At 49.0% G+C, this 26,755-nt stretch overlaps 1 protein-coding gene and 1 pseudogene across 6 annotated transcripts in view; one reads left to right on the forward strand and one right to left on the reverse strand.

The window, feature by feature from the left end:
- The first annotated feature begins 854 nt into the window (after positions 1 to 854).
- The window catches only part of DCAF4 (DDB1 and CUL4 associated factor 4), a 37,634-nt gene continuing 11,733 nt past the window's right edge, over positions 855 to 26,755 (forward strand). For 4 of the 6 annotated variants that reach the window (XM_030931358.1, XM_010355797.2, XM_010355784.2 and 1 more), the window contains exons 1-8: positions 855 to 1,062; positions 12,762 to 12,861; positions 14,583 to 14,683; positions 15,001 to 15,158; positions 16,827 to 16,906; positions 18,082 to 18,184; positions 21,590 to 21,733; positions 22,848 to 22,897. In XM_030931358.1, the coding sequence (XP_030787218.1) occupies positions 12,770 to 12,861; positions 14,583 to 14,683; positions 15,001 to 15,158; positions 16,827 to 16,906; positions 18,082 to 18,184; positions 21,590 to 21,733; positions 22,848 to 22,897 (728 nt within the window). In that variant the 5' untranslated portion in view covers positions 855 to 1,062; positions 12,762 to 12,769. Of the gene's footprint in view, positions 1,063 to 1,241; positions 1,461 to 12,761; positions 12,862 to 14,582; positions 14,684 to 15,000; positions 15,159 to 16,826; positions 16,907 to 18,081; positions 18,185 to 21,589; positions 21,734 to 22,847; positions 22,898 to 26,755 lie in introns of those variants that run through there. The other 2 variants (XM_010355793.2, XM_010355802.2) reach the window with 2 other exon arrangements.
- On the reverse strand, positions 3,826 to 4,143 carry LOC104656174 (annotated as a pseudogene).

Consider the following 26,755-nt stretch of genomic DNA (forward strand, 5'->3'; position numbering starts at 1 on the left):
AACAGCCAGGAGTTTAGCCTGAAATCCTAGCTTCCTCTTTAAGGGCTAAAATGCCTTCGCACGAGGTGCAATGGATGAACCCCACCGCCTGCTTTCTAACGGGTCCAGCCGCGGGCAGGGGCCTGGGTTATGGAGCCGCATGACGCACCACGCCTGCTGCTGGACCCCAACAAGCCTGGCCTCTGTGAACCCAGCTGTCCTCACAAACTGTCTCTTTCGGGCCACAAGCACATTAGACGCTTCCGTTTTCCCTTCATTAGATCTCAAAACCGTCAGCTGACAGGCACAGCACACATAGGTCATTCTAGAAATATTGGTGGTCTGAGCAAACTCCAAGCTGCAGACGACACGAGAATGATAGATCCGATCCCTTCTCTCAACAGAAGAAATCAAGGCTTAGAGAAGGGAAGAGACTCGCCCTAGGTCCCACAGCAAGCAGCAGTACTGGAGCCAGCACGGAGGCCCCCCGGTTCCACGGTCAGGGCTCGCTACGCTACACCCTGAACACAGACCCAGGGCCGCGGCCTCGGCCGCCTGAGGCTACTGCCCAAGGCATCGCCGCCTGTCATAACATCACGTTACTTCTGTCCCTCGCCTCACAGACTCCTTCGCTCTTTCCACTACAGAGAGAGGACTTCTCCAGGGCCGGATCAGCGTGCGGAGGGTGGAGGACACGGCCTCTCAGGAAACGAGCTCCAGACAGTTTCGCTGCTCCGGGAGCAGCCCCCCCGGCCCCGCCCCCACGTGCGCCTGGCCCCACCCCCAAGCGCTCCCGGACCAGCCTCCACGTGCATCCGGCCCAGACAGGCCAAGCCTGGGAGGAGCCGAAGCCCCACTCCCCGCCTTCTGCGTAGGATCGCCCCTATTGACGTCGACAGACAGAAGCCGCGTCCAGTGAGAAGGAAAGGACGGCCGCTATAGCCCTATCGGCTGCTACAACACCAAAACGTATCCACCTAACTGGCTGACGCTACACCTTGGTCTTTCCGGGTCCTTGCACGCTTCGGCCCAACTTCTGCACAACTGAGCCCTAGGGGAATCCGGAAGGGACCTGCTGAACTGGTAAGTCTGTGCTGCCTGGGGTGCCTACTGGCGTCGGTTCGAGGGCTGCCGCGCGCCCGCTGCAGAGCTCGGGGTGGGAGACGGGCGCGGCGAGGAAGGCCAAGGAAAGGGGCGGGGAGGGGCGGGGAGGAGCGAGCACGTGGAACGCCGGTGCCACCGGGCCTAGGTGGCAGCTGGGGCGGTGCGCTCAGCCCATTCGGGGACGCGTGGAGCCCTCCGGCCGGATCAGCGCTACAACCGTAAACACGCAGGGAGGGCACTCCGAGTGTCGCCGCTGAGGGCGTTTTTCTAAGCGCTTCTCTAAGCCCTGCTGCTGAAGGCCCCACCAGACACCTGGCGGGGGCTGGGCTGCGGGCCTTGGGGCGGTGTCCCCGTGAATGTTCAGGTCAGCATAACAGGTAAGGCGTGGCTGACGCTTACGAAATGGCCAGCACTATGCTGGCTGCTTCACAGGCACTAAGTTTTCCCAGCACCAGCGCTATGATGTGCTTGTCAGACGCAGAAAGGGGTGCAGTTTGGTTGTCCGTGAGGGGTAGCGAACGAACTAGCAAGTGGTGGGGCCTGGGTTTGGCCCTTGCCTTCACTCTGAGTTGTGTGTTAACGAGAAAGCTAGCTCTTCCGCGCCTCATGGGTGTCCCGGGGGCTTCAGAAACCATGACACCTTTCACCATGGTGTTCTACAGGCATGTCTTGTGACTCCAGCGGCGCAGCCAGAAGCAAAGAAAACTGAGGGGACAGCTTCCTAGAGGAAACAGTTCCAAAGTCCCAAACTCTGATTTTTAAATAAGGATGGAAATTAGAGTTGAGGTGATGTTTTGTGGGTAACCAGGCCTGGGGGTCCTACCAACAGAGGTGGTTCCACCATTTAGCTTACCCTGGGTATGGTACCTAGCCCTCTAAGCCTGTTTCCTCATTTGTAAAATAGGATTGAAAATACCAACTCAGGGTGGGCATTAGTACAAAGCCTGCTGCCTGAATTATTTCTTAAATAAATGTTAACAGAAAACTTTGTTGTTTTTAAGTCGGCCGTCCAGAATGTTGTTGTTTTACAATGAACAACTCTTAACTGCTGGGACTACAGGCACGCACCACTAGACCCAGCTACTTTTTAAATTATTTGTAGAGACGGGGCCGGGGGAGGGAGTGGTGTGTCACTATGTTTCCCAGGCTGGTCTTGAACTCCTGGGCTCAAGCAATCCTCCCATCTCGGCCTCCCAAAGTGCTGAGACTTTAGAGGCGTGAGCCACCGCCCTGGCCTGTGGAAGCTACTTTGTATTCAGCTTTACAAACCAGTGGAGTTAGCGTTTTGCACACTAGCAGCCCGCTGGTATGCGGACTTTTTTTTTTTTTTTTTTTTTCGTTTTTGATACGGAGCTTCGCCCTTGTTGCCCAGGCTGGAGTGCAATGGCGCGATCTCGGCTCACCGCAACCTCCGCCTCCAGGGTTCAAGCGATTCTCCTACTTCAGCCTCCCGAGTAGCTGGGACTACAGGCGCACGCCACCAAGCCTGGCTAATTTTTTGTATTTTAGTAGAGACAGGTTTTCACCATGTTGGCCAGGATGGTCTCATCTATCTCCTGACCTTGTGATCCGCCCACCTCCCAAAGTGCTGGGATTACAGGCATGAACCACCGCGCCCAGGTAGTCTACAGACTTTTAACAAAATTCCCCTGTTGTTGGATATCTAGGATGTTTCTCACTTTAACTATCACAGCACGGTGTAGTAAACATCGTATATATATGTAGTTTATATATAAATATATATATGATGTATACTACACCATGCTGTGATATTTCACATACCCGAAAATTCACTTTTTTAAAAAGGGTTCAATCCGGTGGCTTTTTAATTGGCAAGATTGTGCAACCATCATTGCTGTCTAATTCCAGAACATTCTCATCCGCCCAAGAATCAACCCCGCAGCCCCAGGATACCCCAGTCTCTGAGCCCCGGTTGTTGGGCTCTAGTCTAGGGCCCCTAACCATGTGCTAAACAAGATGGTGAGGCCCAGCCTGGAAATCAGAACAGCCCCGAGGCCTCCAAACCAGAGAGCCCCGTGGGGAGATGGAGCCCCTCCCCCATTCTGAGCTTTGGCCTAGTGCTAAGGCTGGACCTACCCCCTCTGCTGTCAAGCCTACTTCCCGGGGGAGGCGAGGCCATCCCCCACACTTGGCTCCCCAGCTGGCCGGTGTTGGGGGCGGGGGGGTGGGGCCAGCACTGCTGGTGGCGCGGAAGCCCGGGGCTGCCCCCTACTGGGTGTAGCGCACCCGCCGCCCTCGCCTCCTCTGGGCCTGCGCCTTGGGCCTGTTGAGGCCAGGCCTGGAATGGTGTCCTGGAAGCAGGTAAGAGCCTGTAATTCCGGAAGCCGCGGGCTCCCAAACCAGACACCATTTTGGAGACCGGTGCAAAAATATTTGCCGCTTGTGTGTGGAAAACTGCGAGACTGTGAGAGAGAGCCGACCTTCTCATGCATGAACCTTTATAGAAGGTGGTTCACATATTCTGTACACTACATACACATACGCTGGGCACATACCGGCTCGCTGTGTTAAATCTCAGAATTGCTGCCGCGCGTGGTGGCTCACGCCTGGCATCTCAACACTGCGCCAAGGCGGGAGGATCGCTGGAGGTCAGAAATTCAAGACCAGCCTGGGCGGCTACAAAGCGAGACCCCGTCTCTACAAAAATATTTTTTATTTTTATTTTATTTTATTTTTCTGTCAAGCTGTTTTTTATTTCAAGGAGAGGACAGTGGAGGGGGCTCAGTCTTTCTTGGCGGCGGCTTTCCTCATGGCGGCCAGTACCTTGCTGAGCTCCTCCTGCTTTCTCTTGGCACGGATGTGCGTCCCCACCTTTTTCTTGATGAACTTGAGGGCCCGTTTCTCCTTGGAGACCTTCAGTAACCCCATGGCGCGCAGCTCGTACGGGGTGAAGCCATACACCTCCCGGATATGTCCCCCCACAAACTTGGTGTGTTTGCTCTGACGCCCGCGGCGGCGGCTGTGCCTGGGCTTGCTCACGTTCTTGGTCACCTTGTGGCCCTTGTTGAGGCCCACGGCCATAGGGTAGCGCAGAGCCATGGCTGCTACTCTCCAATGGCGGCCGTGGCGGAAGGCCAAAAATGTTTTTTAAATTAGCCTGGTGTGGTGGCACTCGCCTGTAATTCCGTCTACTCCGAGGATGAGGCAGGAGGACGGCTTGAGCTGGGGAGATGGAGGTTGCGGTTAGCAGAGATTGCGCCACTGCACTTCAGCCAAAAGGAGGGTAGGAGGGAATAAAATAAAATTAAATAAAGTGGTATCTCACTGTGGTTTTGATTTACATCTACCTAAGGACTAATGATGTTGGGTATCCTTTCATGTGCCAGTTGGCTATTTGTGTAGGTTCTTTTTTTTTTTTCCAGACGGAGTTTAGCTCTTGTCGCCCAGGCTGCAATGCAGTGGCACCATCTCGGCTCACTGCAGCCTCCACCTCCCGGGTTCAAGCGATTCTTCTGGCTCAGCCTCCCAAATAGTTGGGACCACAGGCTCCCGCCACCAAACCGAGCTAATTTTTGTATTTTGTATTTTGAAACATGCTATTTCACCATATTGGTCAGGCTGGTCTTGAACTCCTGTCTGCGAGTGATCCACCCGTCCCAGCCTCCCAAAGTGCTGGGATTACAGGCGTGAGCCACTGTGTCCGGCCCTAACTAGTGTCTTTTGATGCACGGAAGTTTTCAATTTTGATGAAGCCCAATGTGTGTGTGTGTGTGTGTGTGTGTGTGTGTGTGCGCGCGCGCGCGCGCGCTTTGACTGTCATATTTGAGAAATCATTGCCTAATCAAGATCATGATGATTTATACCTTTGTTTCCTTCAAAGAGTTTTATAGTTTTAGATCTAGATCCATTTGGGTTCGTTATTGTCCCATATGGTATGAAGTAGGGATCCAAATACATTCTTTTGCAGTTTGATATTCAAATGTCCCAGCAGTTGAAAAGACACTTCTTTCTTTAGTTGAATGGTCTTGGCACCTCGATGAAAACCAGTTGACCATAGATAGGCATATGGGTTTATTTCTGGTCTCAATTCTACTCCATTGATTTATATTTCTATCCACACGCCAGTAACATGGTGTCTTGATTACTGTAGCTTTGTAGTGAATTTTGAAATTGGGAGGTGTGAGTCCTCCCAACTTTGTTCTTTTTCAAAATTATTTTGAGTATTCTGGGTCCCTTGCATAGTATGAATTTAGGATCTGCTTATCCATTGCTAAAAAAAGGGCATTTGGAATTTTGATATGGCTTGCATTAAATCTGTAATTTCTGTCAACAGTGTTTTATAGTTTTCTGTGTACCTGCCATACATTAATTTTGTTAAATATATTCCTAAGTACTTTTTCTCCTCTTTTTTTTTTTTTTTTTTGAGACGGAGTCTGGCTCTGTCGCCCAGGCTGGAGTGCAGTGGCCGGATCTCGGCTCACTGCAAGCTCCACCTCACGGGTTCACGCCATTCTCCTGCCTCAGCCTCCCGAGTAGCTGGGACTACAGGCGCCCGCCACCTCGCCCAGCTAGTTTTTTTTGTGTTTTTTAGTAGAGACGGGGTTTCACCGTATTAGCCAAGATGGTCTCGATTTCCTGACCTCGTGATCTGCCCGTCTCGGCCTCCCAAAGTGCTGAAATTACAGGCTTGAGCCACCGCGCCCGGCCTCCTCTTTTTTTTTTTTTTTTTGTAACTGAGCCTGAGCAGGACCAGAGGAGTACTTTATTCTTTTTGATGCCATTGTAAATGTAATTTTTCTTTAATATTAATATAATTAAATAACATTTAATTAAATTTAAATTTAATTAAATGTTAATTTAACATTTAATTTAATATTTAATGTTCATTGCTAGTGTATAGAAATACAACTGGTTTTTCTGTATTGATCTTGTATCCTGCAACCTTGCTGAACTCATTTATTAGGTCCAGTAGCTTTTCGATGGATTCATTAGGATTTTCTGTATGTAAGATCATGTTTGGTCACCTTTTATTTCTTTGTCTTGCCTAATTGCCTATCTAAAACTTCCACTACAATGTTGAATAGATGTAGTGAAAACCAACATCTTTGTCTTGTTCCTGACCAGTAGAGGGAAAACTTTGTCTTTGGCCAGTAAGTATGATGTTAGGTGTGGGTGTTTTGTAGTTGCCCCTTATCAGGTTGAGGAAACTACTTTCTGTTTCTAGTTTGAGTGTTTTTTTAATCATGAAAGGATGTTGCATTTTGTCCAGTGCTTTTTCTGTGTATCAATTGAGAAAATCATGTGAGGTTTTCCCCATCAATTAATACAGTATATTATATTGATTGATTTTCATATGTTGAACCAACCTTACATTTCTGAGATACATCCCACTTGGTCATGGTATATAATCCTTTTTATATGCTCCTGGATTTCACTTGCTAGCGTTTTGTTGAGGATTTTTGTGTCTCTATATTCATAACACATATTGACCTATATATATATATATTTTTTTTTTTTTTTTTTGAGAGACGGAGTCTTGCTCTATTGCCCAGGCTGGAGTGCAGTGACATGATCTCCGCTCACTGCAACCTCTGCCTCCTGGGTTCAAGCGATTCTCCTGCCTCAGCTTCCCAAGTAGCTGAGACTACAGGTGTGCACCACCATACCTAACTAATTTTCTGTATTTTAGTAGAGACGAGGTTTCACTCTATGTTGGCCAGGCTGGTCTTGAACTCCTGACCTCAGGCAATCTGCCCGCCTCGGCCTCCCAAAGTACTGGGCTTACAGGCGTGAGCCATTGCACCCAGTCTTGACCTGTATTTTTCTTCCTATATCTTTGTCTGGTTTTGGTAACAGGGTAATATTGGCCTCATAAAATGATTCGGAAAAAAATGTAGTAAATATCTTGGAATTATTTTTGGAGGATCAGTTCCCGGAAGGAAGGCATGTACATTTATATGTTACTTGATAAATATTGTCCAATCATTTTCCAAAAAACCAAATTGTATTTATTTATTGTTTGAGATTAACACTGTCTTGGCAGAATAGTAGTCTCTTAGAAATTATGATTCTTTATGCCTTGAGGTACTTAAAAGTTTCTCTGAAAGACAAAGACAAGCCCAACCTTCTGAAACACACCTGATTTTAACATCTAGAGCAGCTCCAAAGGTACTAGATGCATTATGTTACCAGCAAATTGTTTTTGAGTGCTTCCTACATAGAACAGGGTTTCTCAGCTTTAGCACTATTTGGGGCCAGGTAACTCTTGTTGTTTGTGAGATGGAGTCTTGCTATGTTGCTCACACTGGTCTCAAACTCTGGACTCAAGCCATCCCGCCTCAGCCTCCCAAGTAGTTGGAACTGCAGGTATGAGCCATCACAACCAGCTGCATAATTTTTTCTTTTTTCTCTCTTTTTTTTTTTTTTTTTTTTTATGTTTGTTTGAGACAGGATCTTGCTATGTTGCACAGGCTGGTCTTGAACTCCTAGGCTCAAGCAGTCCTCCTGCCTCGACTTCCCGAGCAGCTGGGATTACAGGCATCAGCCACTGCACCCAGCCCTGGATAATTCTTCCTGAAGAATGTATGGAAGCTGCCCTGTGCATTGTAGGGTGGTTGGCAGCATCCCTGGCTTTTACCCACTAGGCGCTAGTAGCAGCCTACCCCTCCTTCTCCCAAGTTGTGACAAACAAAAATGTCTCCAGACGTTGCCACATGTCCCCTGGTGGGCAAAATAGTCCTTAAGAAGCACTGATCTACAAACTGTGATGCATACTGGGTTTTATATTATTACTAGATAAAATTGTCCCTAATGGCCAGGCACGGTGGCTCACGCCTGTAATCCCAGCACTTTGGGAGGCCGAGGTGGGCAGATCACGAGGTCAGGAGTTCGAGACTAGCCTGGCCAATATGGTGAAACCCATCTCTACTAAAAATACAAAAATTAGCCAGGCATAGTGGCGCACTCCTGTAGCCCCAGCTACTCGCGAGGCTGAGACAGAAGAATCGCTTGAAACCAGGAGGCAGAGGTAGCGGTAAGCCGAGATCGTGTCACCCTATCCTTGTGACTTTCAAATATGTCTGTTTAGGCTCAGTTTCTCTCTGTATTATCAGACCGGTATTTCCCATTGCCTGCATCTTGAGATTGATTTGTTCAAAATCAGACTTATTCCCCTCTCCCCAAAGTGTTCTTCCTTTATTCTTAGTCTCCCTGCTCATGACTTTACCAGTTATTCACTTAACCTTTCTCAACTCCTCTCTCCACCTCTCCCATGAAATTCGCTGCCTAAATCTAAATCCAGGCTCTGCTATCCCACATACCATGTCCATAATGTATAAGTGAGTTCATCTCACCTGGGTTGCTGCTGCAGTTCTTACTGTCACCTTCTTCCCCATGCCACTGCCTTTCAGGTGCCCTTTCTTACCAGCTCTAATCATGTCACTCCTCATCCACCCAGAGTCCTCGTGACCATGCCCTGTCTGCCTCTGCAGGTTCATCCCCCCAGTTTCTTGAACTTCAGGCTCTGGCCATACCAGATGGCCTGCAGGCCCGCCGCCCCCACTGCCCTTTTTTTTTTTTTTTTTTTTTTTTTTTTTTTTTTTTTTTTTTTTTTTTTTGTGACGGAGTCGTGCTCTGTCGCCCAGGCTGGAGTGCAGTGGCACTCTCTCGGCTCACAGCAACCTCCACCTCCCGGGTTCAAGCGATTCTCCTGCCTCAGCCTCCCAAGTAGTGGGGATTGCAGGCGCCCACCACCACGCCCTGCCAATTTTTGTATTTTTAGTAGAGATGGGGTTTCGTCATGTTGGTCAGGCTGGTCTCGAACTCCTGACCTCAGGTGATCCACCTGCCTCAGCCTGCCAAAGTGCTGGGATTATAGTCGTGAGCCACCGCACCCGGCCTAATTTTTGTATTTTTAGTAGAGATGGGGTTTCGCCATGTTGGTCAGGCTGGTCTCAAACTCCTGACCTCAGGTGATCGCCCACCTCAGCCTCCCAAATCACGCTGGGATTACAGGCGTGAGCCACCGCGCCAGGCTTCCCTGACATTTTCATTCTTCAGACTGCACTTACCTCCCTCCCCCACCTCCAGCCCAGGCACGTGGAGCAGTCACTCCCTTCTCTCCCACCACACCTGGAGAGACCTGGGTCTATACCCTTATCCTGCGCTGCAGGGGTTGGTCTGTGCATCTGTCTCCCATATTAAACAATCAGTGCCTCGAGACCAGGGAGCACAGCTTATTATCTCTGCCCACTCCCCAGCGCCTCACATGGAGCGGGCGCTCTGTAAATGTATGCGGAGTAGTAAATGGAAATAACCTAGAGCAGAAAGAAGCTACTTGGGACTTAAAGTAGCCACAGGTTTTGTTTTGCCTTGCTTCAGTTCAGCAAAAATTTACTAAGCACCAACTAGGTCATGGATGCTAGGAATAGAAAAAAGAACAAAGTAAGATGTTTGCCTTACAGAATTCACCTCACATCCAGTATAAGATGGGAGTATGAACAAAGAGTCATGCAGAGTGATGAGTGCAAGCATGGACTGTAAAGCGGCCGTAGAGAATGAACTGTGTTTGTGTTTAGGGAAGACACACTCCCCACCCCTGAACAGGCTTCTTAAAAGTACTAGAAAGGTACTGTGTTCGTACTAGCCTTTAAACTCTTTCTGTATTTGGAAGGCTTTATTAGTGTGACTTTTTAAATGACTTTTTTCTTTTTTTTTTTTCTTTTTTTTTTTTTGAGATGGAATTTTACCCTTTTGCCCAGGCTGGAGTGTGATGGTGCAATCTTGGCTCACTGTAGCCTCTGCCTCCCAGGTTCAAGCGATTCTCCTGCCTCAGCCTCCCAAGTAACTGGGATTACAGGCACCCGCCACCACGCCCGGTGAATTGTACTTTTAGTAGAGACGGGGTTTCACCACGTTGGCCAGGCTGATCTCGAACTCCTGACCTCGGGTAATCCACTCGCATCGGCCTCCCAAAGTGCTGGGATTACAAGCGTGAGCCACCACACCCGGCCTTTAAAAGGATTTTTGCCCAACCTCGCTAACTATATTACTTGATGTTGGCAGGCCCCCTTACCAGATTGAAATGCCTGTACCTGGGCCTATATGAGTTAGGGGTGAACACATGCTCTCCCTGGCCCAAATTGGCACTTGTCAGTGCTTTTCTCATCAGCTGTGTCCTGCTGATTGTGCAGCCGCCTGTTGAGGATAATGATGTGAGTGGGACACGGTCCTGCCTCCTCTGGGTGATCTGAAGTCTGACTCACCAGTTCATGTGTTCCTTGCTGTATTCATGCACTGTTACATAATTAAACAAATTAGAATCATTTCATATACAGAACATGCACTCTAAAGGAATTTTGACCTTTTTATAGTGTTGGTAATAATAATAAGCTTTATGTCAGTAGGGCTTATTTCTCCTATCAGTCTTTTTCTTTTTTTGAGATGAGGTCTCACTGTGTTGCCCAGGCTGGTCTCAAACTCTGGGCTCAAGCGATCGTCCCACTTCAGCCTCCCAAAAGTGCTGGAATTATAGGCATGAGCTACCGCATGCAGCCATTTTCCTACCAGTCTTAACACTGGCCACACGTGCTTCCCTTCCTGTGCACAGTGCCTTTCAGCCTGTAACTTAACTATTAATAAATACAACTGTATTCTTTAGCTGGGGTATAAGATAACTGATCCATAGGGAAACCCACACATGGTGTTCAGGAGCCATTGTTTAGGACAATTAATAAGATAAAAATTTGGGGCCAGGCTTGGTGGCCCACGCCTGTAATCCCAGCACCTTGGGAGGACGAGGCAGCTACCTGAGGCCAGGAGTTCTTGAACAGCCTGGCCAACATGGTGAAACCCCATCTCCACTAAAAATACAAAAATTAGCCAGGTGTGGTGGCGGGTGCCTGTAGTACCACCTACTCTGGAGGCTGAGGCAGGAGAATCGCTTGAAACCAAGAGGCAGAGGTTGCAATGAGCTGAGATGGCACCACTACATTCCAGCCTGGGCAACAGAGCGAGACTCCATCTCAAAACAAACAAACAAAACCACACACACACATTTGGGCTGCAGGGGCAGGGATATTACTTTCAGAGAAGAGAAATGTAGACAGGCAAAAGAGCAGATCGGGGGTTAGGGAGAAATCATGAACTCACTTTTGAACCTGTTGGATCTGCGGAAATAGACAGAAAGCAGCATATAGGAACTTGATGCTCAGTAGGGATATTAGGGTTGGAGCTGCATCTGCATTGGTAGATGAGATGGTGTTAAGTCTGAAAAGAAGAGGATCTAGGACAGAACAATGGGAAGCACACACAGGGTGTGTGACCCAGGAGAAATGAGCAAAGGATTCATTTAGCAAGAAGAAAACCAAGAGAAAGATATTACAGAAGCCAAAGGAAGAATGTAGCCTCCTGGTGCTGCATGTTGCAGGAATAAGGGCTAAAAAGAGACCACTCACTTTGGCAAGTAGGTGATCACGAGCAAGAGCATTTTAGCAGAAAGGCGAGGAGAGAGGAAGCTTGGCTGCAGTGGGTTGAGGAATATTGGGAGATGAAGACACTGAGTTCCTGGATATAGACCATTCTTTCAGAATATGCCCATTCTTTTTGGATTAGAAATGGAACACTAACAAATGAAAAACCTGGGCATGTTTTTAAGCTGAGATAAGGAGAAGGAGACATGAACATATGTAGAAACAGATGTCTGCAGTTCCTGGGGAGGAATGAGATCAATAGCCAGGTGGGATGGGTCTGCTTAGAAAAGGAGCAGTGATACCTGTTGTCCAAGACAAAGTAGTTTTTTTTTTTTTTTTTGAGACGGAGTCTCGCTCTGCCACCCAGGCTGGAGTGCAGTGGCCGGATCTCAGCTCGCTGCAAGCTCCGCCTCCTGGGTTTACGCCATTCTCCTGCCTCAGCCTCCCGAGTACCTGGGACTACAGGCGCCCGCCACCTCGCCCGGCTAGTTTTTTGTATTTTTTAGTAGAGACGGGGTTTCACCGTGTTAGCCAGGATGGTCTCAATCTCCTGACCTCGTGATCCGCCCGTCTCGGCCTCCCAAAGTGCTGGGATTACAGGCTTGAGCCACCGCGCCCAGCCAGAAGAAGACAATTAGTAAAGGCAGGTATTTGTGGAGCAGAAGGGAGTGAAGTTAGGGGATTCATGCCTAGCAACGTTTCTTTTTTTTTTTTTTTTTTTTTCTGAGATGGAGTCTTACTCTGTCGCCCAGGCTGGAGTGCGGTGGCGCGATCTCGGCTCGCTGTAAACTCCGCCTCCCAGGTTCAAGCGATTCTCCTGCCTCAGCCTCCTGAGTAGCTGGGATTACAGGTGCACGCTACCACTCCTGGCTAAGTTTTGTATTTTTAGTAAAGACAGGGTGTCACCGTGTTGGTTAGGCTGGTCTCGAACTGATCTCATGATCCGCCCACCTCAGCCTCCCAAAGTGCTGGAATTACAGGCATAAGCCACCGTGCCCAGGCGTCCCTATTTCTGTGGAGTAGGGAGCTATGTGGTCAACTAGGGGTGACAGGAAGGAAGTGGGAAGGATGTTGGGAGAGTGCTGGAGGCAGCCCTTCCCGGGTAAGGCTTGGTGTGGCAAATCTGATGGTAACCCAGGGTGGGCCAGCCTTTTGCTGGTGCTGAACATGAAGCAGCTGTCAAGAAGCAAACAGAAAAGCCCACGCCCACGCACAGAGATCCATGGAATTTTTGTTTTTCTCTTTTAGGAACAGATATGAATAAAAATAGCTGGCAGAGTAGAAGAAGACATGGGAGAGGAAGCCACCAGCAGAACCCTTGGTTCAGACTCCGTGATCCTGAAGACAGGTAAGTGTGCCGCTCTGGGGAGCCACTTTTGCCCAGTGTGCTTCTGGCATTGTACGCATGGCATGTCACATGCTCAGAGGCATGGAGATCACCAGGGGGCTCGTCCCAATGCAGGTTCTGATTCCGTGGGTCTGAGGGGTCTTAAGGAGAGCCTGCCTTCCTAACGTGCTCCCAGGGCATGTGGCTGTGGTGGGCCAGCCCACCACACTGAGTAATGAGGAGAGAGGACCACTCTCTGTTCTTTCCTAAGCGACCACGACCTCTGGCCAGGGCATTCGCCATAAGGCTGGAGGTAGACGTTATCTGATACAGCTGGAAAACCGTTTTTCCATTTTGTAGACTTTTTATGAAAATACCTTTGTGGAAACCAAATTTTATTCAGCCTAAGTCTTGGACAAGGATATACACTCGTGCTTCACTTAACGAGGGGGAATGCATTCTGAGGAATATGTTATTAGGCTGTCGTGTCATGCAAACATCATAGCACATACTTAACACAAACCTACATGGTACAGCCAGCCACACACCTAAGCTATATGGGTGTAGCCCATTGCTCCTAGGCTGCAAACCTGTGCAGCATCTGACTACTGAATGCAAGAGGCAGGCAGGACACAGTGGTATTTGTAGATCTCAACATAGAAAAGATACAGTAAAGATAGAAGATATAAGATTTTTTTTAAATGGTATACCTATATATGACACTTCCTGGGAATAGAGCTTGCAGGACTGGAGGTCCGTGAGTGAGTGATGAGCGAACACAAAGGCTTAGGACATTATGCTAGTATAATACTAGTATAGACTTGGAAACACTGTACGCCAGGCTACATGACATTTATTTATTTCCTTAAGAGATGAGGTCTCACTCTGTTGCTCAGGCTGGTCTCAAAGTCCTGAGCTCAAGTGATCCTTCTGCCTCAGCCTCCCAAAGTGCTAGGATTACAGACGTGAACCACCACGCCAGGCCAAGGCAACATTAAATGTATTTTTAAAATAAAGTTGACTGTGCCGGGCGTGGTGGCTGACGCCTGTAATCCCAACACTTTGGGAGGCCAAGGCAGGCGGATCACTTGCGGTCAGGAGTTTGAGACCAGTCTGGCCAACATGGCGAAACCCCCTCTCTACTAAAAATACAAAAATTATCTGGGTGGCGTGGCACGCGCCTCTACTACATCCTTCAGCCTATAATTCCCACAGAAGCTACTTGTGGATTTACACATCAAGTGTTTTAGCCACGGCTCTATCCCAGTGTTACTGAACTAATCAACTCTGTCCCCCAAAGCCCAATTTTTCTGTCTGTGAGATTGTGTAGTCAAGTACAATTTAAACTCTTCATGCTACTGAATCCAATAAAGAATGAAATTCACCTAACCTTGTAACTGCCGTTGTGCTGACAAATAAGCCCAGCTGGTAAAATTCTTATTGGCAGAGATTTCTATTTTTTCTTTTAATCTGGAAAATTCCACAAGACCTCACAAAATGCTTAAGTGAGAAAATAAGAAGAGGGAATCACTGACATCTGTTCTCTTTTAAAGAAAGAAAAAAGAGTGAAAAACCAAAACCTTGCCCTATTTTGTTGTATTTGCAAAAGGAGATCAGTGCTTCTCAAGTAATCAGGTCAGAGATCAGAGGTGAAGGCTGCAGAACTGCCCGAATGGACCCCCAGTCAGAATGGCTGGAACTCAAGCCCTGGGCTCCAAGTTAACACAACTGTGTGTCAACAGGTCCCACTCCCAGGCAGCACAGTCGGCTCAGGATTCCAGCCACGGTGATGATGAGTCTCCGTCGACCTCGTCTGGCACAGCTGGGGCCTCCTCTGTGCCAGGTAAGGCCACTTGCTGGGTGGGACTCCTGGCCCCTGCGCACAGGGAAGGCTGAGACCCATTCCTGGCTCGGAAGGAGTTCCAGGAGCAAATTGAAACACTCAGGGAGGGAGCTGGGTGCATCAGGAATGGTGGTCCTGAGGCAAACTGCCTCCCCCAGGACTGAGCACAGTCCGGGATGTTGCTTGACAAGGCAGCTCATCCCCGCTCTCAGAAAAGACAGGCAGCCATGAGGTGGGGGGACAGGCCACTGGGCACCCCACTCAGGTGGTCAGTTCACAGTGGTTGAAATTGATGCATTTAATTTTTTTGTGTAAAGAGCTACCTGGGTTTTACTTTGACCCTGAAAAGAAACGCTACTTCCGCTTGCTCCCTGGACATAACAACTGCAACCCCCTGACGAAAGAGAGCATCCGGCAGAAGGAGATGGAGAGCAAGAGACTGCGGCTGCTTGAGGAAGAGGACAAGCAGAAAAAGGTGGGCTCCTCACCCCTTCGCCCCCCTGTCCTCCGCTCCTGCCAGCACCTGTCCATCCACTGTTGAAAGGGTGCCAATTAGATGCCCCTGCAGTACTTAGCAGAGACACTTCAGGGGGTGTGGCCCCAGCTTTTCCCTGACAGAAAGAAGACAAGAGTAAGAACAGCCAAGAGCCCCCTCCTTCCATCCCCATTTTCTTGTTTGCTAAGTTTTTTCAGCAGTTATTTATTTATTTATTTATCTTTTTGAGATGGAGTCTCACTTTGTTGCCCAGGCTGGAGTGCAGTGGCATGATCTTGGGTCAGCGCAACCTCTGCCTCCCGGGTTCAAGCAGTTCTCCTGCCTCAGCATCCTGAGTAGCTGGGACTTCAGGCACGTCCCACCATGCCCAGCTAATTTTTTTATTTTTAGTAGAGACAGGGTTTCACCATGTTGTCCAGGTTGGTCTTGAACTCCTGACTTCAAGTGATCTGCCTACCTCGGCCTCCCAAAGTGCTAGGATTATAGGTGTGAGCCACCGCGCCCAGCCTTCTTCAGCAGTTCTGTTTTGTCATTCCTGAAGGAATCTTGGGAGGCAGTGTGATACAATTTTAGTAACTGTTTTTTGTTTTTTGGGTTTTTTTTTTGAGACAGGGTCTCACTCTGTGGCCCAGACTGGAGTGCAGTGACACCATCTCGGCTCACTGCAGCCTCTGCCTCCCAGGTTCAAGTGAGCCTCCTGCCTCAGCCTCCCAAGTAGCTGGGATTACAGGTGCCTGCCACCATGCCCAGCTAATTTTTGTATTTTTTTGTAGAGATGGAGTTTCACCATGTTGGCCAGGCTGGTCTTGAACTCCTGGCCTCAAATAATCCACCCACCTTGGCCTCCCAAAGTGTGGGATTAGAGGTGTGGGCCACCATGCCCGACCCAGCTTTCTATTTTAAATAGAAGACCAGGATGCATGGTTTGGAATACAGGCCATCTTGATACAGGTCTAGATGCTAGCATATTTTGTTGTCAAGGTAGGCAATGGAACGTATAGTTCCAGCCTTGGGTCACCACAGGTGGAATGGAAAGCAGTACAGGCCTGTTTGCAGTCCCATTGCTGCATTCTTGCACCTGGTGGCTTCGTCCCCCTGGGTGTATGTGGATGGAGAGCATGGCAGAGTTGAGCAGACTTTCCTGCTCACTTTTTTTTTGAGACGGAGTCTCGCTCTATTGCCCAGGCTAGAGTACAGTGGTGTGATCTCGGCTCACTGCAAGCTCCGCCTCCCGGGTTCAAGCCATTCTCCTGCCTCAGCCTCCCGAGTAGCTGGGACTACAGGCACCTGCCACCACGCCCAGCTAATTTCTTTTTGTATTTTTAATGGAGACGAGGTTTCACCGTGTTAGCCAGGATGGTCTCAATCTCCTGACCTTATGATCCGCCCGCCTCGGCCTCCCAAAATGCTGGGATTACAGGCGCGAGCCACTGCGCCCGGCCTTCGCTCACACTTTCTTGTGCTGGGCCTTTCCTCTTTCCAAGGACAGGAGACTTGGAAAGGATACAGTTGGATTTTTATGCATAAAATTTCTGCCAATTTAGTGCCTATTTCCTTTATTGCGTCCTGTGGAACGAAAAACATTCTCCATTATCCCATAACAAATAAATCTTCATTGAATTGTTCTCTTTTTTGTAATAAATCTAGATTGCCAGGATGGGATTTAATGCATCTTCCATGCTCCGAAAAAGCCAACTGGGTTTTCTCAACGTCACCAATTATTGCCAGTAAGACAATGCCTCTTTGTTATGTTTTCTTCATGAATGTTCTTTTCCTGTTTCTTATTTTCGTGGTACAAGAATCCAATCTGGACAGACCATGTGGCTACCCCGTGAGGCACCTGCACAGTTGAGGGGCTCCAGTTCAGAGCCTGCCTTCTGCTGCTTAAACCCACCCTGAGAAAGCTGTTCTCTCTAGACTGAAGGAGAGGGACTCTTGCAGGAGGCTAGGGAGAGAGGATGGGGACATAGGCAGAGATGTCTATTCTCTGGTACTCATAAGTCATTCTAGTAGAAGATCCTACAACTTCATTCCCATGACATTTCTGCATGCTTCTTTCCCTTCTAATGAGTTGTCACCAAAAATGGGGCATTAAATGGATGTGTGTGTACTAAACTTTATCAAAGTACTTATGATGCCTGATACAATTCTAACTAAAACCCTGTGAGATAGGCCGGTACTTCCCCCCATTTCCTGAGGAAGAGACTGGGGCTCAGAGTGGAGTGATTTGCTCAAGGTAAAGCTAGAAGTGGGAAACTGTCTGACTCCAACACCTGAGCGCCCAACCCTGCGTCTCTTGCCCCCACTGTACATGAGTAAGTGAAGAACCCTGCATTTAAGGCAGCTTCCTGGGGCACAAGCCTCGCACCTTGGAGCAGGACCCCTTTAGGGAAGGCCAGAAACACCGTGGGTATCAGGCAGGGTAGGCCCCACCTCTGTTTTCCTCCTTCTGAGACAGAAAGAGTTAAAACTCTAGTTAGATCTGTTCCTCACACTGCGAAACAAGAGGCAGCGTATCCCCAGGCTCTTCCCAGCAGCGGAGTGCCCTCCAGACCATTGTTTGATCTGGAGTGCCCTCCAGACCATTGTTCCATCTCCAGCACTTTCGTTGTCTCTGGAGAAGGAGCTGTACTGGATGATGCAGGCACAAGTCCCTCTAACTCCCACTCTTTGACTCTGTAAATGGGCCACCCACTTCTTCATTTTCATCTTCCTGAGTGTTCTGTGGGGAAACTCAAATTCAGATAATCGGGGATCTTGCTCAGCTCCATTGCTGAGAAGTACTATGGAGCGGGCTGACGAGGAGAGATGGGCCTCAGGGGGGAGGGAAGGCCAGAGACCCCTGAATCTTCTCCATGCATGTCAGCTACAGCATCCATGCCCCTACCCTCTGTTTCTGCAGTTTAGCCCACGAGCTGCGTCTCAGCTGCATGGAGAGGAAAAAGGTCCAGATTCGGAGCTTGGATCCCTCCGCCTTGGCAAGCGACCGATTTAACCTCATACTGGTGAGTCGGAGGGGGACAACTGTGGATGCCTAGGATGTGAGTACCACCCTCTGGACACTTTGTGGCTTAGCGTTGCCAGTCATCAAGCCTAGCTCTGGAGAAGCCAACTGCAATGAAAGCAGGTGGCATCTTGGTTGTACAATTTTAACCTGCCTGCCGGCTACCGCCTGGGAGATGCTAAGCTGGGAGGCAGGCTGTGCGGTGACCATCATCACCCCCACATCAGTTCCATCGTTTGACATCAGAGTCTGGACCCAGCCACACCTTGACTAAGAAACTTGACACAGTAACTTCTCCTTGGCTGTGTTGTATATGCAATTAAAAAGGTTCACAGTGGACCAGGGGACATCTAATTCTTCCTGAACTGGGGCGGGACTTGGTGGCTAAACCTGCAGCCCAGTATGCCTTTGGTCACTAGAGGGTAGGACTCCTTGCTTGCCACCCTGGCCTCAGGGGTACCTCCCATCAACACACCTCCATCACATCATTTGCAGGGGGTGAAAGGCCTTCTCTGGTTTGGGATGGACCCAAGCTGGAGGCCAAGGTCTGTCGCTTAAACCCAGGGGCCAAGGAAATGTTGGCAGAGAGCTAGAGGGTCCACTGCAAACAAAGGTCCCTGACCTCTCGATGGACCATGTAAGAGCAGGGTGTGCCCGGCAAGCCCTGTCCTTCCTAGAGGCTGAGGGAAAGCCAGGGAGAGTGAGACAAGGATACAGAGGCAGGAGCATCTGGACTTGGCCATCTGCTGGCCAGACTGGAGGCCGATGCTAGAGATTGACTCTGGAGGTCGACACTGCATCCTCCTGCCCCAGGAGACCACCACAGCGGGGTCCTTCCATGTGAGGGGTGTTGGGGGCCGGGCCCACATTCTCCCGTGTGGCTTCTCTCTCTGTGTGCTTGGGGATATGGTTTGACTGAATGAGTAGGATCTTCTCTTGTGGTGGGTTCTCCTCAGCAGTCCCTTCCCTGGGGTAAAGCGGGTGGAAACAGTGGGGGTCATTGGTGTGTGGGGTCTGGTGATACACAGGCCACTGTTCACAAGCCTGGACACCCCGACCTTCATGCTTCATCTCTCCTGACCCAGGCTTTACGTGTGGTAGGTCATCTCCATCACCCAAAGTTACAGTGACTCTGGCTGGCCATTGTGACCCCAGGGCCAGAAAGTGGCTTGCCACCTGGAGCGCAGTTTTTCACATCTGAGTCTAGTCTCAGTGATTCTTCTGGGAACATGACTTCTTCCTGGGTAAACTTAACAAAGTTGATACAGTTTCACCAAAACCAGCGTCCAAACCTGTGTGTGGGTCTATATTTATTAATATATACAAAACACATAAATATGTAGAGTTTTTGCTTTGAAATAGCGATTAACCACATCATGTTTTAAAATGAGAAAAGAAAAACTTAAAATAGCCCACATCTGGCAAGTGGTTCATGCCTATAATCTCAGCATTTTGGGAGGCCTCAGCAGGCAGTTCACTTGAGCCCAGAAGTTCGAGACCAGCCTAGGCAACATGGGTAAACCCTGTCTCTACAAAAAATATAAATTAGCTGGGCATGGTGGTGTGTGCATGTAGTCCCAGCTACTCGGGAGGCTGAGGTGGGAGGATCACTTGATCCCAGGAAGTCAAGACTGCAGTGAGCCATGACTGTGCCACTGCACTCCAGCCTGGGCAACCAGATCAAGACTCTGTCTCGAAAGAAAAAACAAAAACAGGGCCAAGTGCAGTGGCTCACACCTGTAGTCCCAGCACTTTGGGAGGCCGAGGTGGGGGATCACTTGAGGTCAGAAGTTCAAGACTGACCTGACCAATATTGTAAAACCCCGTCTGTACTGAAAATACCAAAATTAGATGGGTGTGGTGTTCACACCTGTGGTCCTAGCTACTCAGAAGGCTGAGGTGAGAGAATAGCTTGAACCTGGGAGGCGGAGGCTTCAGCAAGCTGAGATCGTGCCACTGCACTTCAGCCTGGACGACAGAGTGAGACTCCCTCTCAAAAAAAAAATTAGCCCACATCCTGAGCCAGGCATGGTGCCTCACACCTGTAATCCCAGCTCTTTGGGTGGCTGAGGCAGGAGGATCACTTGAAGCCAGAAGTTCAAGGCCAGCCTGGACAACATAGACACTATCTCTACAAAAAAAAATATAAAAGTGGCCAGGCACAGTGGTTCATGCCTGTAGTCCTAGCTGCTCAGGAGGCTGAGGAGAGACGATCACTTGAGCCCAGGAGTTCAGGGTTATCATGAGCCATGATCATGCCACTGCACTCCAGCCTGGGTGACAATAGTGAGACCCCACCTCTTTTAAAAAAAAAATAGCTTACCTTTGCTCAAGCCTGTAATCCCAGCACTTTGGGAGCCTGAGGCGGACGGCTCAAGAGGTCAGGAGATCAAGACCATCCTGGCTAATATGGTGAAACCCCGTCTCTCCTAAAAATACAAAAAAACTAGGTGGCGGGCGCCTGTAGTCCCAGCTACTCAGGAGGCTGAGGCAGGAGAATGGTGTAAACCCGGGAGGCAGAGCTTGCAGTGAGCTGAGATCCGGCCACTGCACTCCAGCCTGGGTGACAAAGCAAGACTCCATCTCAAAAAAAAAAAAAAGCTTATTTTTTGTTGTTGTTTGTTTGTTTGTTTGTTTGTTTTGAGATGGAGTCTCGCTCTGTCGCCCAGGCTGGAGTGCAGTGGCCGGATCTCAGCTCACTGCAAGCTCTGCCTCCCGGGTTTACACCATTCTCCTGCCTCCCGAGTAGCTGGGACTACAGGCGCCCGCCACCTCGCCCGACTAGTTTTTTGTATTTTTTAGTAGAGACAGGGTTTCACCGTGTTAGCCAGGATGGTCTTGATCTCCTGACCTCGTGATCCTCCCGTCTCGGCCTCCCAAAGTGCTGGGATTACAGGCTTGAGCCACTGCACCCAGCCAAAAAAGCCTATATTTGAATGCAGTCTTTTGCTGTTGCACATTTTATTCAGTGGGTTTTTTGTTTGTTTGTTTTCATGGTGGTAAAAAATAAATTAGTGCCTATATAATAGGAACTAGCATTTTTCCTATTGCTGCACAGCCTTCATGATGGCACGTGGCACATTCCTCTGGGTGCATGCTAGAACTCTGCCAAACCCACTTCTGAGTGAGGTCCTCATGCAGATCTCAGACTTTCTGGCCATGTCCCCTCACTGCCATTCTCATCCTTCCTCTTGAATTGTTACATCAGACATGTACTGACTTTGCCCAGAGATGGCTGCACTGAGTTAGGGGAAGTGAGGTCATCTCCACACTCGCTCATGGAGAGGAGCTCTCACCTAGTGAAAATGCACAGAGCATGGGGGCCAGGAGAGACGGGCAGGTCCCTCTTATGTAACCCACCAGGTGCAGCCTGGGATGTCACCCACTGCCCCCTTCTCTTCTCCAGGCAGACACCAACAGTGACCGACTCTTCACAGTGAATGATGTCAAAGTCGGAGGCTCCAAGTATGGCATCATCAACCTGCAAAGTCTGAAGACCCCTACGCTTAAGGTGTTCATGCACGAAAACCTCTACTTCACCAACCGGAAGGTACATTGCCCATCCCTGTAGCCTTGCTGCACACTTGGCCCTGGGGGTAGTTGGCCAAATTCAGGATAGAGGAGAGCAATTGGGGAAGAGGGCAGAGCATGGTTACCTCATTTTTCCGTAAGACTTGATTTTTACTTCAGCCTAGGAGTTTCAGACCAACCTGGCCAGCGGAACATGCATGGTGAAACCTCGTCTCTACAAAAAAATAATAATAATTTTCTGAGTGTGGTGGCGTGCACCTGTAGTCCCAGCTACTTGGGGGTTTCGGGGGGAGGTGAGGTGGGAAGATCACCTGAGCCCGGGAGATCGAGGCTGCAGTGAGCCATGATCGTGCCACTGCACTCCAACCTTGGTAACAGAGTGAGACCCTATCTCAAAAAATGGATTTATAGTTGCTCAGAACCCACAGGGAAAGAAAGGGTCCCAGGAGTTTCTTGTCTTGGAAAAGAAAGTGAAATGAGATAATTTCACTTTCATTGGTTGAAACAGAGGTTGAAACAGCGCTTCTTTAACTGGTCCTCAGGACTGTCCCTCCAGGGGTCCAGGAGTTGATCTGAAAGGGCCCACACCAGGGCAGAGAGTTCCTTGGACATGGGTGACAGTGACTGTGGCCTGGATAGGAGGGGTCCTGCCCTGTGTGTTGGAGTGATACGTCATCCAGCCAGGCCGCAGCCAGCACTGAGACTTAAACAAATAAGAGGAGTTTCCTGTCTAGGGAGCAACCTTTAAGTTGCAGTGGGGTGATGGTGGCATCCATGAGAAGCTGTGACTTCCTATTCAGTTGGGACATAAGCCGCAAGATGGATACAGGTTGAAAATGGCTTCTGGGTGAAGTAAGATCCACCTTCAGAGTTAGGCTTATCTCCTGCCATTCAGCCCTGCCCAGAGGGTATGCCAGATATACCAAATGTCTCCCTGTGGCTCTGTTGAAGGACTCAGACTTGAGGTTACTTCCTGTCCTGCTGAAGCCCTGCCCTCAGAATGTTTGTTCCAGCCCATTTGAAGAGGAGCAAGACCTGAAGAAAGTCACATGTCTGTGTCCCCACAAGTTATTCCACAGGAAAGCATATGACTGTGGAATAACTTTCCGTCTTGCTGTTTGCTTCCTCACCAGGTGAATTCGGTGTGCTGGGCCTCGCTCAATCACTTGGATTCCCACATTCTGTATCCTTTGGCAGAGGAAGAGGTTTGGTGGGCAGGCCACACCCTGACGTGGACCTGGGTATCTGTGGGCTTCGTGGCATGGCATCTTAGTGACCAGAGGGCTGGGCCTTTGTGCACTTAAATCTCATGCTTTAGAAAAAAGCGTACCTGGGTAGAACACAAGGATGCCTGTGGAGCACAGAGAAGTAGCTGAGGTCCCATCATGGTTGTTTCTCAAGATGACATTGATGTCACTGTGTGGCAGACACTCTCTGGGCCTTCACATGCATGTGGTGGAGACAGGATAGGAACTCAGGCAGTCTGGCTCCAAGGCCGACCCACTCTGCCACTGTGGCGTGTGACAGGAGGCTCTGGGTTCACGACACGGACCCAGTATTCCTGCCGGAGAGCTGGTGCGGTAGCAGAGGAACAAAGCGGAAAGGAGCAGCACAGCTTTGGGGAGGAAGCCCAGCTCCTCCTGAGGCCAGGGAGGAAAACGGTGGTCAGGAGGGCAGGGTCCTCCTAGGGGAAGCTGAGGGCAGGGTCAGAGAGGGGGTTCCTTTGGCAGTGGACTTGGATCTGTGGGCTCTGTTGCCTCAGGTCCCTGCTGGCAACAGCTTTTTAAAGCACTCATCACACCAGTCTTTGTCTTCCTGAGTGAGCAGAGCCACTTTGCTGAGAGCACAGTAGTACAGTGTTGTGGTCCCTGGCCTCTGGTACCCTTGGGGGCTCTTGATATGGCACAAGACTTGATTCACCGAAAGCCACATGTTAATGACTCTTGTCCTTGGTTCATTCTCATATTAAATGTGTTCTGGAAACAACATGACTACTCGTTGTACTTAACACCTACTTCTTGAGTTGTCGTGAGATTAGCGTTAGTTAACTCCTATGAATCCACCTAGCAGTTCCTGGCACATCATTGGTCTTCAACAAGTGACAACTGAATCAGAGTCTTTTTTTAAAATTTTATTTGTTTCACAGCACTCTCTTTCAAAGGAGTTTTTTGGTTTTTATTTAATTTTTTTCAGAGAAAGGGATCTTGCTCATCATCCAGGCTGGAGTGCAGTGGTACAATCATAGCTCACTCCAGTCTAGAACTCCTGGGCTCAAGTGATTCTCCTGCCTTAGCCTCCCAAGTCGCTGGGACAATAGCTATGCACCACAACACCCAGCTTACATTTCAAAGGCTTGTAAAGCCTAAATACATTAGCGACCTGATTACAAATTTATATAAGGCACCAAACTATGTGTGTTCTCCAAATTGAAAATTGTATGTGGCTTTCATTTGATGGGGTTCTGTAGGCTAATGGGACTGACCACCTGTTCCTATGATGATCTAACCAGAGGGCTAAAGAGGCCAAGCTCTGCAGAGAGCAAAAACGAACCTCGTTCTCATTTCCAGTCTTAAAACAGCATGGTTTCTCATGTTTCTGTGGGCTAAGGAGAGGGAAAAAAATCCATGTAATTGGGCTTTAAGGGATGGATGGTCTGTTGTAGCCTCATCAGTGGCTTGCCCTCTGGTGGCAGTTTCTGGTAATCTTCTGGCCTTTGTGCTATAGATTTTTTGTGCTGCTTCAGAAGTTCAGGTAACTTTTTCCCTTTAGAAAAACGGTACTTTGTTCAGACCTGCATCTGCATTTTCCCTGCAAGAGTGGTGGGGGTTAGATGGAATTCTTTCTACACTTATTGGGCCCTTAGTTAACCTGTAGCCTGTCAAAGGATTAAGTCTTAGCCTGGCCCCATAAGTACTCAAAGTTTGAATATAAATAAGCTGAGATCCAGCAACAGTAACTAACATGCACATCCCACTTTCTTCACTTCCGTGCCCTCCAAATCCAGAAGCAAAATAAGTTTATTTGGTGATGCTGTTCCCATTTGCAGTTTCAGCACCCTCTCTATCCTGGAGATACTTAACTTGGAGCTTACCACCCAGAGTCGTATGTCACATACATATCACATACTCAGATGGTCAAGAATGTTACCTGGCCAGGCACGGTGGCTCGCACCTGTAATCTCAGCACTTTGGGAGGCCAAAGTGGGGGGATTGCTTAAGGCCAGGAGTTTGAGACCAGCTTGGGCAATATAGCAAGACCTTCTCTCTACAAAAGAAAAAAAAATTCTATGAGATGAGCATCATGGTGCATGCCTGTAGTTCCGGGTACTCAGGAAGCTGAGGCAGGAGGATCACTTGAGCCCAGAGTTCAAAGCTGCAGTGAGCTGTGATCAGACTACTGCACTCCAGCCTGGGTGAAAGAGAGAGACCCTGTCGCTTAAAGAAAAAAAAAGAAAAAAGAAAAAGAAAAGAAAAAAAAGAAAAGTGGCTGGGCGCAGTGGCTCATTCCCATAATCCCAGCAGTTTGGGAGGCCGAGGCAGGTGGATCACTTGAGGTCAGGAGTTCGAGACCAGCCTGGCCGCCATGGTGAAACCCCATCTCTACTAAAAATACAAAAATTAGCCAGGTGTGGTGGCATGCACCTGTAATCCCAGCTACTTGGGAAGTTGAGGTGGGAGAATTGCTTCAAAACCCGGGAGACAGAGGTTGCAGTGAGCCAAGATTGTGCCACTGCACTCCAGCCTGGGCGACAGATGGTAATTTTCCATCGAAAAACACCTATATAAAAATAAAATGTATAAAAAGATTTTTTTTTAAGTTACGTGATTGCTTTTCAGATAGTTAACGTTTTTCAGTGAGGAATATGTGTGGTCATTCAGGCAACACCTATCGAGTATATGCAGTTGCAAGGAGATAGAGACAGGCAGCTCCACAAGTCTTCAGTGTAGGAGGAAAGCTGCATGCAGAAGGGATTGCAACCGCCTTCCTGGAGGGAGACCCATGAGGGCAGGAAGAGGCCAGGGACTCCTAATAGAAGGAGGAGTTGGGAGAAAGCTTGGTGTGTTGGGCAGCAGTTTGATATTCATGATGTCTCTGGCTAGGGAGTAGGACCTTTCAAGACAGAATGCTCGCTCAGGGATATGGGAGGTCCCAGCGGGTTGTGATTGTGGAGCCATTTTTGAAAATGATTCCTTTGGTGGCATTGTTGGGGGATAGACAGGTGAGAGCAAGTCCTCAGACAGAAGCTGCTGCAAGACTGAGAGCGGCAGTGAGGGCGTGAAATGAGGCAGCAGGAGTGGAGGGAAGGGCACCAAGGGGCAGGCGCAGGTCCTAGTCCGGGCATCTTGTGATAGGAGAAGGCCCAGGATAGACTGCCCGGAGAGTGGTGGGTTGAGGCCAAGGAGTGTGGAGTAGAAATTGGGCTACATGGCCATAGGGCAGAACTGGAGCATTTCCGTCAGATTTAGAAATCAGGAGCTCATTGAAGACTTTGGTGAGAACATTTCTCTGGGAAGCTGAGGGTCAGGCCTGGATTTCAGTGGAGGAAAGGCAAGGGAGTGAGAATAAATACAGGCTCCTCTGGAGTGAAGTTTGGCTATGAGGGGAAAAGGAGAGGAACCACATCAGTCAGAAGACACACACATAGGGAAGAGTGTAAAGGGGCAGGTCAGAGAGACTGCCCAGTGACTACGCTCATGTGAACAGACACCCACATGTAGTCAGGGAAATGGCCATTGAAATAATAATGAGGTGTCACCTGGTACCCATTCAGATAAGCAGAAATGTTAAGAGCTGGTAGTGAGATATTCTGTGCAGTGCCATTTCTGTATGTATTTTTTAAAACAAAAGTTGCTTTATTTATTGACAAATATATGTAGTGGAAATACAGCATGGCTTAGAAGAACTTACACCAATTCGAGAAGAGCAGTTCTTTCTGGGTGGGAGAGAAGGGAGAATTGGACTAGGGAGGGATCAGAGAGGGGGACTTTTGGGGTTTTTTTATAGTATTTTATTTTTGAGACATGGTCTTAATCTGTCAGTC

Source organism: Rhinopithecus roxellana, chromosome 5, assembly GCF_007565055.1.
Source record: "Rhinopithecus roxellana isolate Shanxi Qingling chromosome 5, ASM756505v1, whole genome shotgun sequence".
NCBI classification, from domain to species: Eukaryota; Metazoa; Chordata; class Mammalia; order Primates; family Cercopithecidae; genus Rhinopithecus; species Rhinopithecus roxellana.